The sequence below is a fragment of the Momordica charantia genome (genome assembly GCF_013281855.1).
Source record: "Momordica charantia cultivar OHB3-1 chromosome 9 unlocalized genomic scaffold, Mcharantia_2.0 BLBB01000009.1, whole genome shotgun sequence".
Taxonomy (NCBI): domain Eukaryota; kingdom Viridiplantae; phylum Streptophyta; class Magnoliopsida; order Cucurbitales; family Cucurbitaceae; genus Momordica; species Momordica charantia.
The window spans coordinates 3,130,204-3,143,076 of NW_028275167.1; the positions used below are offsets into that span (position 1 = coordinate 3,130,204).

The following is a 12,873-nucleotide window of genomic DNA, read 5'->3' on the forward strand; positions in this document are numbered from 1 at the left end:
AATAGTTACGAAAGGAACTTTAAATTTTCCAATATTACCATTTATATCTAAAAAAGTAACATTTTTTTTTCTGTTGTGTGTGGAAGGAAGGGCGAAATTAAAAGAAACCACATTTCCAAAGTACAAAAATGAATAAGAATTTACAAAACTAGAATTTACAACCTCTAGAATTTTATATTCCTCTCAAGCTACAATTCTATTACAAAGTCGTATTAGTACTACAGGCGTTCCTATTCCTGAATTTGCAACCACATACACACAGGTTTATTTCATGCGTGCAATTGCATTCAAAACTTCCAAAAAAAAAAACTTAACTTTATAGTGATCCAGTTAAATGATTACAAAGATGATGCCAAATTTTCAAGTGAATGTATCCTCACGGTCTCCCTCGGCCGTCTCTCCCTCCTCTAAGTTGCTGAACTCTAAGAAATGGGTAGGCCGATGATCCTCGTGGTAATACTCGCGCGGCGTTCCGAGTTTTACTCCATACTTCATGCCTGCTGTATGCTTCACCCCCATGAAGTTGTAGTTCCAGGGGCCATTATCAGGAATCTAAGAGAAAGCAAACGAGTAACAATGTCAGCTCTCCAATGCAGAAAGAAGTAATCGAACTATCCTGAGAGGAGATGAAATTTACCATGTAGAAGCCAAAGAAGCGGTCGCTGAGGAGCATCTGCACCTTCTCATAATGAGTCGGGAGGTACCCGTGTGGATTGCTTCCGGTGTCCTTGTTTACACGTCCCCACTCGTAACCTGATGGGGTTAGCTTATATGCAGTTAACGAGCAGGAACCAGGAGTGAAACTGCAAGTCAAAATGATGCATTTTTCACCATCCCATTGCTTGTTGTTCTCCAAGACTTTAGCGTGATTTGTGAGATCCTACCAGAAGATGGAAAGGAAAAAAAAACCCAATAAATAATCAAATTTACCTCTCCCTGCCAAAAGAAGGCTGGTTAACATTAGAAGGGAAAAAAAGAAAATGGAACCTGTGGTGACAACTGAGGAAGCTCATTTGGCTGCGTGTGCATCCATCCCAATGGCTCCAAATCATTCAAAAAGTCGTGCTCAGGAAGAGCTGTCGGAAGATTAACTTGCTGATGTGTCCCCCACTGGGGTGGCATTACAATACAGCGAATTTCCTTAACCTGAGGATTATCTGGGGGGCTTATTCCATACAAATATCCAGCTATTTGGGTCCGTAGATCTGCAATGCAGATGAATTTCTTCAAGATATTCTTTGGCATGATGTAAGTGTATCCAGTTTCCTGTCAACCATCGCAATTCAAGAGTCAGCCAAAAACAAAAATGTAAAAGTAAGAAAATAGGTTTACAAGGCAAGAAAGTGCAATGTTAGTCTTCACCTTTATATCCTCTGAATTTACATAAATATGATTCACACGAAGATAGAGATTAGTGGCTGATATCGCTCTCACACGCCAATCAGTTTTGGATCCAAAAGCAGCCTGCTCATATGGACTCGTTGTTGTGACAATGAGTTCATCACCGTGCACGTTCGTAGTTCTTGTCGTGACTGCAGTTAGTTGACTTGCTTCTTTGGCCTGAGAAAAAAGGATTGGACAAGGCACAAAATTCAGAAGTAAGAAACTGCAAGAACAAGAATACATCATCTTAACCAATAACTACGTAAATAGAACATACCTGTTTCTCAATCTCAGCTATCTGTTGTCTTTGCTGAGAAGGTGGAGTTATCTCAGCTCCAAGTATGATGTCACGAATTTCAGATTGTGTTAGAGCTGATGTGTTCACATTATTCTTCTTAGCATAGTCTGACAATATAAGATCCCTTAAAGCAACCTCAACCTATAAAATGCGAAGAAGAGATGAAACAATGAAGTTTCATAAAGGTCTGATACATTATGCAAGCATAATTCATTAAATAATTTGAACGATTAAGATTATAATAGGTAGAGACAAACAAAACTGATTAGGGATGTAAAAATGGATATTACCTTCATCCATTGGTCATCTGTGAGAGAAGGCCAGATGTGGTGGGGCTCAGTGATAATTGTTTTGTCTGGCTTTAGCAACATTTTAGCCTTTTCATTGTTCACATGAAGAGCACGCAAGATGAGAATTAGACGGGAGAATGCAGTGTATGATGAAATACTCTTCAGCCAATCATCATAAATATTGAATAGAACCATCTGCGGTTCAGTAGCCTTCAAAATCAAGTCACCAAATTTCTCAATCTTCAAGCAGGCCTGGAATGGGAGTTGCAGCTCACTTCCTTTGATAACTATATTGGGAAAATCAAGCAAGTGAACCTCCAATGGATCAAGCATTCCTTTCCGAGTCACAATAATTTGCTTCGGTTGTTCTTCAACTGGTAAAGAACGTACAAGAGCAGCAACTTCTTCTGCAGTTTTCCACTTGGCCAACTGACCAAGACGCTTCTGTCCAGCCCATACACTTGTATGGATAACCTGTAAATTGCAAGTAATAAGTTATGAAAATGACTAGAATCAAAGAAAGAGAAGTTCCCACTGAAGAAGACAAACCTTTAAAAACAATTGCCCTGTCCTTGGATTGAAAATAAAAATGGCACCATTGATGGGCTTGGTGGTAAGATTTCCTTCAAATGTCTTGTGAATTGTGACACGATAAACATTAGTATCATCAACAAACCATATTATTTGATTGCTGAAGATCTCTCCGTAGTTTTGGGATGACAAATACGGTTCTGTAGGCTCAGAAGAATACAACTGCAGACCTTTGCGTATACGCTCCCTTAGAACATACAAGGCTGGATTTGACTGTATAACCCATCAAGCAATCAGTAATCAACATTTTCCTAAGTTAACTAGAAAACTGAAGACCAAGAATACTATCAGAAGAGTCGTGTACCTTCATGATCTTGTTCATTGCTTGAGCCAATAGCGGTTTTGACCCTGGAAACCAGTTTCCAAATGCTGAATGCAAGTTATATGCAAGATCAAGCCCAATCATCACCCCTGCACACAAACCATGAATGCTTAATTTACGTATAAAATATTCAACACGAAAACCCCAGCAAAGCAAAAAGATAAATTTTACCAGTGGGTGATGGGTATATAGACATGTTGTCAGTGGTGTAATCCATGAATTTGGCACGAGTGTAACGCTCAATATCATGAGAATCATAATCACCCCATCGGAGCTGCACATCAATCCAGTACTTGTTACTTGGTTTTTGATCAAAAACATCCTTTGACTCAGCCACAAGACTAGGCTTTGACATTGGCCATCTATGGGCAGCAAATAGTAGAATATCGGCACAAGAGCTGTTCATTTTGTAACTTTTCCTTGGATGGATAGTTTCTTTCTGCACGGTTTCAATTTCCAAAGCATCCAACTCCTGATCCAAAACCTGACAGAGATCCATGACAACACTCTCATGAATCTTCTGCCACAAATGAGCTCGGAAAATCTGGATGAGAGAGATTTTCAAAGTTGGGATCTTTCCATGCATGAAAATTCCAGTCAGATCTAACTGCACTTGAAATCCCACATAAACATTTGCCCTGTTTATGGTAGGAGACCACCAAAGAGTAAACCTACGGTTAGGAATCTGGTTAAGACCTGATCTCTGTGCATTAGTCAGCTTTTTGTACTTCATAGATTCCTCAAATCCAGATGCCTTCTCCCAAAAGAGACCCTCCCAAGTTGGAAAGCTGAAATGAGAAAACAAGCGAACTGAGCCACATAAAACTCTATTGAAGAAACCAATGATTAATCATTGGTTATAGGTTCACAATCCGAGTGTTATACTACTACACATACTTCATACGAAAGTTTGCTTCTGCCTACGAAATAAAATAGTGTCGAGAGGAACATTTATGTCATAATCTTTCATTAGCCTTTAACATCAAGACCAATAATATCGTTGTAGTACCAATATATGGTAAGTTAAACAAGTTAACAAATGAATCTGAAGAAATAAAATTGGCATTTGCAGCTTAAGTTATCCTCTGAATCACAAAATGAAACTTACTATGTTCCCTTAAATAATGTGTGCTCAAGAATGCCCTCAACACCTCCAAGTGCTTGAATGACATCTGTTCTATAGTTGTTCAAGTTCCACAGCTTTCCATCGTGTCTTTGGTGCGTCCACCAGAAAGGGTTTTGCTTCAAGACCTGATATTGTTTGAAATCTGTGCGGACCCTCCACCCTTTGTCATATGCCAAAGTGTGGCGATCTTTCTGAAACAAAGTATTGATTCGAGGTATTCCCCTGTCCCAAGAATCCTGTAGAACAGCGTTTACATAACAACAATTTAGAATGCTTATTGTCCCTCAGAAGTAACAATAATAATTGGAATACATTCCCAATCATGCCGGACAATCTCAAAGGATTTCAAACACCCCCCAAAGTGAAGAAATAAAAAAATACACATAACGAAAAAGGAAAGAAGGAAACAGAAATTACTTCCAAATCTTCAAGCGTCAGACGCCTATTTTGTGCCTGAGCTTCTTGCCTCTTCAGAGCATACTCAGCCCAAACCCGTTGTGAATCTATGAACTCACTTTCCCAAGGCTGTAAAAACATTGAAAAGCTCATCATTAAGCAAGATATGAAGCATATTATTATCAACACAGCCTATTGTTGCATGGGAAATGAATGTCACCTGTATATATCGGTAAAGGTTTGGAATAAGCTGATCCTCTTCATGGCTCATTCCACTCCTAAAATGGGTTACACCAACATCTGTCTGCTGACTGTACCGGAGATCACTTTGTGGAATCAATATGTGCCCCATGGATAACATGCCGAGACCTCCAATTTCCTTGGGAGTATAGAAAATAACCGGAGGAAACCTGAAACATGAACAAAGTTCATAAAAAGATACCATCTTTGACTTCAATATAAAACAACACTGCTAATGGCAAATTATATTACCTGCTGGGCATCTTTGAATTCAACCCGATCTTAATACGAGTTTGAATTTTATTCTCACATTTAACCAGCAAATCTAGTAGCTCTTGCGTATGTACAGTTGCCTCACGGAAGTAAGTCATGAGACCTATCACAATGAGAAACCAGAAAGGAGAAACGTTATGGAAGTCAATTTACACTAAGAAGTGCCTACAGACCACCACCCTCCCCACCCCCAAACCAAAAAGGAAATGATGGACAAAGTTGTACCAATCAGAGCAGTATTCCATTTGTTGACAATTTTTGTGAATGTTGTAGACCCTGAAGACATAAGAATTTGCCTGACACGATTCTCGAACACCTTCATGTGTTCATCATCAACCCTTAAGAAGGCTACAGCAGTTCTTTCTTTTGTTTGCTCATTCTGCAAATTCCAAACTCCGTCTTTCAAGTTGCTGAATGCTTCTTGCGACATTCTAATTTTAGGAAGTATCCGTACTTCAAACCCACACCTGCCATCAAACAGGGAAACCTCATTGAATAGAGAACACTGATGGAGCAAACACAAGATGCAATTCAAAATTTTCACTGATGCATCTGAAATGCTGAAAATTGCAGGCTTTTAATTATTAATCTTGGTGGATATTTCTCAATTAGGGAACAGAAAAGAAAGAAAATTGAAATACAATTATACAAGTAGTTATTAAATAAATATATGAGCAAATAGTCCAGAAATAATAAATCTGCAGAATTCTTTGATATGTAAATGCAAAGAGGGGAGAATAGATTAAGAGGCGCATACATGCTGAAAAGCAAGTTAGGATTGTCTTTGCTATAAACAGACACAAAGCTGTTCTCCCACTCTAAAGTTGTGATACTGCGAGGAAGACGATTCTTCATATCCCAGAAAACACTTCTTCCAAGATTGACTGAAAAAGAGAAAACCAACTAATTCATCACAAAATGTATATATAAATGAGATCTGAAGGGGGAAGAAAATGTCTCTCATTGATAAACGACCAGTAACATCCTCATAAAACTATAGACATGAAGAAATGGGAGTACCATCATGCTTCATGAGCCTCATTCTTGCATCTCTTGGCCAGCACTTCTTGTTGTTATATCCAACCATATTTTCATTGTTTGGATCGGGGTGCTCAGTGAGATATCTCTGAATAAGGTCTCGAGCCTCTTCATGAGTAAAGCGGAATAAAATATGTACTTTGTCTATATACCGGGAATATAACCGAATTGGATGTCGTGTCTCCACCTTTGTGTCCCAATAAGTAATGAATTCATTGGGCATCTGAGGTGGGCCAGCAATTTCACTGGCTCGAGTCAATCCAAGAAGCAACAGATCCAGCACCAGTCCATAATACTGAACCACAAAAGAAGCAAACTGAAGACCACGTATCAGACCATATGAATTTGTGTGGCTCATATCTTTGTAAGACAAGACTACATTGTTCTTTGCAGTAACATAATCAGCAATATTATGATCCAGAACCAATCGAAGAAGCCTGCAAATATTCAAGAAAACAGGATGAGTATCAGTTCGTGAAGTTGCAACTTCCTTTGTACTCGTTTAGTCTGCAATTCAGCAACTTATCGAACACTTACCTATTTAACATTGTTAAATCTATCTTCTCAAAGAACTTCTCAAATTTTGTCTGCAGCATCACCACACACTGCCCTTCACTTGTGTCCCATATACCTTGCAGATTGTTAATACCCTGACACCACTTATAAACCAAGAGAGGTGGTGGCTCAGAGTCTGCAGGCTTAATCCAGTTGGGAAACAAATGGCGCTTGTCACCTTCATACCATAGATACTGGTCAAGATATGCATCTGTAATTTTTTCAAGAGGCTCAATCTCATAAACCGGTATGAGGTAACTGTACAGATCCATAAACTCTATGCCAACCTGCAAAAGTGCAATATCAGTTCACGTTCGTCTGCAGGTGACCAGTGTTGATAATCAGTTGATCGTATATGCCAAAGAAGAGAAGAAAAGAACTTACCTCTTTGAAGGCACGTTGTGTGAGCAGGTGACGCTTAATACGTGAAAGTGCCTCATGTGGGTTATCATAAGCTTGTTCAATGAGACCAAGTTCTTCTCGCTGAAGTTGATTTAACCTTACAGCCACACTGTAGGATTCCTTTAACCTCTCTAAGGCAAGGATGAGTAATTTTGTGTCATGCTTGTAAGACAATGGAGGGAAAGGAATAGGAGAAAACTTTCTTGACTCCAACCAATGCACAGTGGTCGTGTAAATGGCAACTGCTTCTTCAGGTGTGACATATGGACCATCTTTCAAATAATTATGCTGCCGTTCCTACAAGATGAGAAAGGAATCTAAGAATTGAGAAAGTTGGTAAATGTAATATCTTAGAACGCCATAATTAAGGTCTTAAGAGGTTAAAGTAAAGTAACACAGCTGAGATGCTACTCTAACTGATAGAACAAGAACGAAACAAATAAGAACAATAAATAAGAGAAACAAACCTGCTCAGCCTTTAGCCACAGACGTGTCAACCTCCCAAGATTCTTCCTACAAACAGTCTTATCAACTGTAGCACCTCTTCTTATACGTTCCCGATTATAATGAGCAACATTTGTCCACCAATCAGCTTTTGACTTGACATAACGAAGAATCATATTCTCAATAGGAACTGGCAAACCAGGAACCTGAACAAAACCCAGAAATGCAATTAATATCTAGATGTGGGAAACATGGGAAAGAAACAGAAGAGCTCAGAAGCAGACGTGTACCTTCCAAGGAATATTTGCTTTCCAACATCGCCATGCCTCACTTAGGTGCTGCAGGATAGTTCGAGCTTTATTTTGCTTAATGCCCTCTGCAAGAACATTATAAAGAGAAGGAAAAGCGAACAGCAGTTAAATATTGAGAATATTAGAGCAACACATGCTCAAAAAACAAAAATAGGGAAATTTTAAGTTGGTACCAGGCATAGCATCAAGAACATCATGCATGACTGCTGCCCGAAGTTCCAAATCAAAATGACTCTCAACACGCTGTTTGGTGACTGTCTTTGCCACTCCTTTTGAGTGTCTTCCTTCAAATTGACGAGCAAGCAAATTTCCTAGCCACCGTTCGAGAAGAGGGACTATACCGCGGAGAAAGAATAACCAGACTCTCCACATTGGTGCCCAAAATCCACAACCAGGCCCTTTTCCCACTGGACCAGTATTGAAACGATAGTATATCAAGTGCTTCAAATCTTTACACATTCTAATTTGACGCATAAGTCTGTACTTGTATCTATACATGCCAGTGAGCTGCCCAACATGTGAAAATATATATTGCAGGCCATCAGCCAATTGAAATGCATCGACATTGCCCAAACGAAACTGAACATTAGCATCAACAACAAGCTTTGTCAATCTCAATATTTCACGACAGAGGTGAAAAGCATTTCCAAATCGCGACTTCTTACGTTCTTTGGTGGTAAGGGTCTTCACTGGCTTCAGATTGAAGTTATAATCAAGATGAAGATAGTTCAAATTCTTTCGATGAATCAATAAGTTCAGCATGTTGTACCCCTGCTTGCAGACTTGTAGACCTGCTTCAACCCAATCAAGTTCGGTTGTCTGGAAAAACTTGGTTGCTTGAAGTGATCGGAATAAATGCTTCTTCTTCTGAGCTTTGGGTGGCCTATGATGCAGCTCATTCAACACAAAACATTTCAACAACTTCTGATAGCTAACCCTTACCTTAACAGGATATGATGGAGGACTGCACACAATGCAATGAGAAAAAATCAGAAACTTGAAACGACTAAAACAAGTAAATGAAATTTACAAAATGAGTACATTCCTACCAGTGTTCCTTGTACCACTCTGAAACCAAGGGAATATCTTCAGCCCGCCGTGTCCTACCAGATCTCATATTAAATGGGCGTGGGGCAAACAGAAGAGAGATGCCAGCAGCTGTGGTGTCTGTATAAAGTTGAGTATCCTTCAAAAAAGGTTCAACCCCCTCTGGCAACTCAAAATCATCATCATCTTCATCATCGTAAGTTCTCTTTTCACGACGATCTTTGTTAGTGCTGGCTATTGGATGTATTAAAGGATCATAGTAAAATGCTGGTAAATCAGGATCTTCAGTCTTTATGAACATGACCATAGGAGTGTGATATAAACCAAGCTTCACTTTCCTTGGCCTGTTGTTATAAAGATGAGGAAATGCTATTCGATACTCCGTTCTGAGAGGTGACCGTATTATGAGTTTGTTGATGTCATTGAACTCATTCCAGTCTTCATCCCCCTTCTCCATGTCCCGATACAATGGCTCAAACTTAGGGCCACCTAAAGAAGCATGATAGACATAAATTACAAAAGCTTAGCAATAATCAGCCAAATACATCTGTAGTCTCATTCAAGCCACTAGCAAACGTTATTAAAGATTGCATAGAGTAGATAAATATGGGTATGATAGGGCTGGAAGAGAAAGAGGAGCAATCTCTCATGTCGGCTTCAACTATACTAAGTTGCAATATAAAATAGGAAGATCAGACAACAAAAATAGGACATCCTGGATCAAGATGAAGGTAAGCATTTTTAATGAACGTAGTTTGAAGAACTGACATGGCTTTGAAATCACAAGAAGTAGGTAACACAAATTATTTGACACTACGCAGTGCACATTATAATGAAGGTACTTCCAAGGATCAAATCATTTTATGCAGAAATTATATCTCATCTACTTGCAAGGGCTGTAAAAACATGAAGCTAATGAAGAGCCTAACAGAACCCTATCTTCCTGACTAAAAACCGAAGCTATTGATTCCACAAAAACTTCAACGAATGATGTGATGTTATCCAATAAAACCCCCTCCAGCCCGCCCATTCTAGTGTGGTGAGGACAATCTTTTTTAACAAAATAATAATAATAACTTTCATGTGCAAACATAAAACTAGAAAGAAACAGAGATCAAAAAGGCATACCTGGTATACACATGTTCAATGCTTTGGCAGTAAAAAATGACTCCATATCAAACAAGTAGAAATAGTTGCGATCAATTAAATCAGAGAGTAACTGTCCAGCTAGCCGATGAAGAGTTGCCATGATTGGAAGGGAAAGATGCCATTTTCGGTAACTTGGACCATTAATAAGTTTTGTTTTAACAAGAGGCTTATGGTCATAGAACCAGGTGTAAACCGCAGAATCTTCCTCTTCATCCATCTCTAATTGAATTGGTTCTAAAGGATCAACATCCAGCAAATTATCAGCATAATCTAGTGGAGGTTCCTCATCATCAAATGGTGGAAAACGCATCCTCTTGAAATGTCGACGGTCTCTCTTCTCTCTTCTCATCATAATCCACATGGTTCCCCACTGAAAAATTTTCACAACGTGAATCAAGGATACCATTGCTACTGGCGCAACATAATTATAATCATTCTAATTGTGATCCAAGTAGTTCATATACAACATTATCCACTGCAGTAATAATCTGGAAAAAAAAACAAAGAGACGGTACCTGAGCCAAATATATTGGTTCAACCACCCACGGTATTTCGTTAACAAATGTAATTGCTCCGGTAATATGATATAGAACCTTTACATCACGAACCTGCAATTTCAAGGTAATATGTTTAACAATCAAAAGAATATTAAGAAATGTATTGGTTTGAAAACAGTCACAAAATATGAAGGCAAATGTTACCTGCTCCCAGGGCATTGGCATGTTTTCAAGAAGCTTGTAAACTGCATGCGGAACAAACTTTAGGGCACCAAGATAAACACGTTTATCATGGCGGTATTTTTTTGAGGACATGTCCCCATGGTCTCTGCCAAAGATGAATTTTTTTTAATACAATATAACTATAATTTAACCAGTGTACTACCAAACCAGATTCACAGATAAATTATTTCAGGATGATAACATAAGCCTTTTTAAAAAACAAAACAAAGGAATTTTTATTAATGAAGGATATACAAAACAAAAAGAGTAAAGCATCTAGGAGGCCCCATAGGACGTGACAGAAATAACTGAAACCCATAAATCACCCCAAGAGACTTCAACTTAGGAAGGGTTCTCCGATTCCTTCCAACCAAACTTACATCCAAAATAGCATCACTACAACGGCACCAGATAATTTTTTTTCTTCCCTTTAGAGGATAACAACAGAAACATAAAGAAACTAAAATTTCCATTTACTGTACTCCCAATGCCAAATATTTCCATATCTAAAACAAAGAAAATTGAATTATATATCATCAAGACTCATTTGGCGGTTGGACGGCATGAGGCCTGAATTTTATTATAGTTCGTCAAACTAATCTAACAAGCAGTTCGATAGATTTAAGACTTTCAATTGCTTGTTTTTAATAATATTCAGTTCAATAAAAGGTCATTTACAACATGGTAAAAAGTACCCGGCTCCTTAAAACTACCACAGCAAAAAAGCAATAAAGAAATGAATATATCATCTAGAGACATAAGAGTTCGTCCCTTGAAGCCGATAACGCACAAAGAACAACTCTGAAATTTCTTTAAGTTTCTTTAAGTTTTAAGAATTCGAATACTATGAAACTTAGTGCGAGCTAAACTTGTTGAATTGAAAATGTGAAAATTTTAGTCGATGAAGTGGATGTCAAGACCAAACAATAATTGAGAAAATCTACAATTGGAATTGTGAAAACGGCAAGAATTAACTCGAACTGCCGAAACTAAAAGACTACAAACCGCCTTATACAATTTTCACAAATTTTTTGGCAAGCCCAAGTTTATTTGAACATTCCACCAGCTCGCCAAAAGAAAAGGTCAAGAGAAAAATAAATAAAAGAATGAAGATAAGAATTCAAATGTTCGCTGTAATCTCCATAAACATAACTCACTCACCTAATGATCTTCCTCACATGCTCGCGGGGCATGTCCTCCTTCTGGGTCTCGACAAACCCAAACTTCCTTTTATCACTGTACCGCTTCGAATTCAGCTGCTGCCATTTCCTAGCTTTCTCTTCGAGTTTGGCCTCAGCCTCAGCAGGAGAAGGCAAGACCGTGTACGAAGGCTGTGCAGCAGGCGGCGGCGGAATAGACGAACCACCAGTTCCTGGTGGCGCAATCTGCCCATTGTTCCACATATTGACAGCAAGTTTAAATCTAAGCTAACAATAAAGACGTAAAATCTCCAAACTCCCGATCGGTTGCTGAGCTGAAAAGTCTTTACACGGCGAGATAAAAGACGTAGAAAGCGTGTTCGCTGGTAAATGAAGAAGCTAGCAGAGCTTCTTCAATGGCGGTTTCTAGGGCTTTTGGGGGTTAAGCTGCTCCCTCGCCCGCTCACTGGCAGCGAGTAGTGGGAGAGGAGACGAAGAGAAACGAGTAAAAAGGATGAAATCGGGTCGGATCTTTATATTCGGTAAGTGATTTAACCGACCCATTAATATGTTTGCTTTTAATATGGGCCTACAGAGCTATAGCATTGTTGGGCCTCTACAGTCCTAAAAAGCCCAGACCAGAAAAGGGAAAAAATGAGAGAAAAAATTTTGCGGTGAGCGTGGATCGAACACGCGACCTTCAGATCTTCAGTCTGACGCTGTCGCAACTGAGCTATCCCCGCAACTTGTTTAATGAAACATATATAAATTTATTCATATAATAACGTTTTTCCTTGTCAAACTCAATTTTAGTTTCTACTCGTTAGTAATACTAGTACAGCTTTTATGGCGGCAGATCTTTCCAAGCTAGTAAATGATTTTAAACTCTTACGGGAAAAGGATTATTATTGGGCAAAAAACAACTTCGGCACATGGAAGAGAATTATTGTTAGGTGAAAAACAACGTACATGGAACGCAACTCTACTGAGCAATGACCCTTGCATATGTATGGGTATGAGGTACCCCCAAATATAGGGGCATAAAGGCCAAAGGGTCGCCAACTTCTGAGTAATAAAAGAAACAAAGAACAACTTTGGCACATGGAAAATAATGGAAGCTTGTAAGAAAGATCTTCCCTAGATTTAGAGG

The 12,873-nt window shown here is 38.9% G+C and overlaps 1 protein-coding gene and 1 non-coding gene across 2 annotated transcripts; both read right to left on the bottom strand.

Annotated features, from left to right (window-relative positions):
* Positions 1-154: 154 nt before the first annotated feature.
* Positions 155-12,204, bottom strand: LOC111016227 (pre-mRNA-processing-splicing factor 8A). Its single transcript, XM_022291541.2, has 26 exons — positions 11,746-12,204; positions 10,567-10,690; positions 10,381-10,473; positions 9,845-10,235; positions 8,719-9,205; positions 7,843-8,633; positions 7,649-7,734; positions 7,382-7,564; positions 6,897-7,211; positions 6,495-6,799; positions 5,940-6,394; positions 5,677-5,803; positions 5,145-5,386; positions 4,899-5,022; positions 4,627-4,816; positions 4,428-4,535; positions 3,993-4,246; positions 3,056-3,672; positions 2,867-2,973; positions 2,521-2,775; positions 1,972-2,445; positions 1,661-1,822; positions 1,363-1,560; positions 988-1,266; positions 638-880; positions 155-552 (listed from the first exon to the last, which is right to left on the bottom strand). The coding sequence occupies exons 1-26, from the start codon at positions 11,985-11,987 to the stop codon at positions 361-363; spliced, it is 7,044 nt and encodes a 2,347-aa protein (XP_022147233.1). The 5' UTR covers positions 11,988-12,204; the 3' UTR covers positions 155-360.
* Positions 12,205-12,393: 189 nt separating this feature from the next.
* Positions 12,394-12,466, bottom strand: TRNAF-GAA (transfer RNA phenylalanine (anticodon GAA)). The gene has a single exon. It is a non-coding gene; the product is annotated as a tRNA-Phe (tRNA).
* Positions 12,467-12,873: the final 407 nt, after the last annotated feature.

Coding starts and splice junctions, on each gene's coding strand:
- LOC111016227 (XM_022291541.2), bottom strand. CDS start 11,987: ATGTGGAACAATGGGCAGATTGCGCCACCAGGAACTGGTGGTTCGTCT. Junction 10,236..10,380: donor AACCAATATATTTGGCTCAG/GTACCGTCTCTT, acceptor AAAATTTTTCAG/TGGGGAACCATGTGGATTAT. Junction 5,804..5,939: donor GAGGCTCATGAAGCATGATG/GTACTCCCATTT, acceptor TCTCTTTTTCAG/TCAATCTTGGAAGAAGTGTT.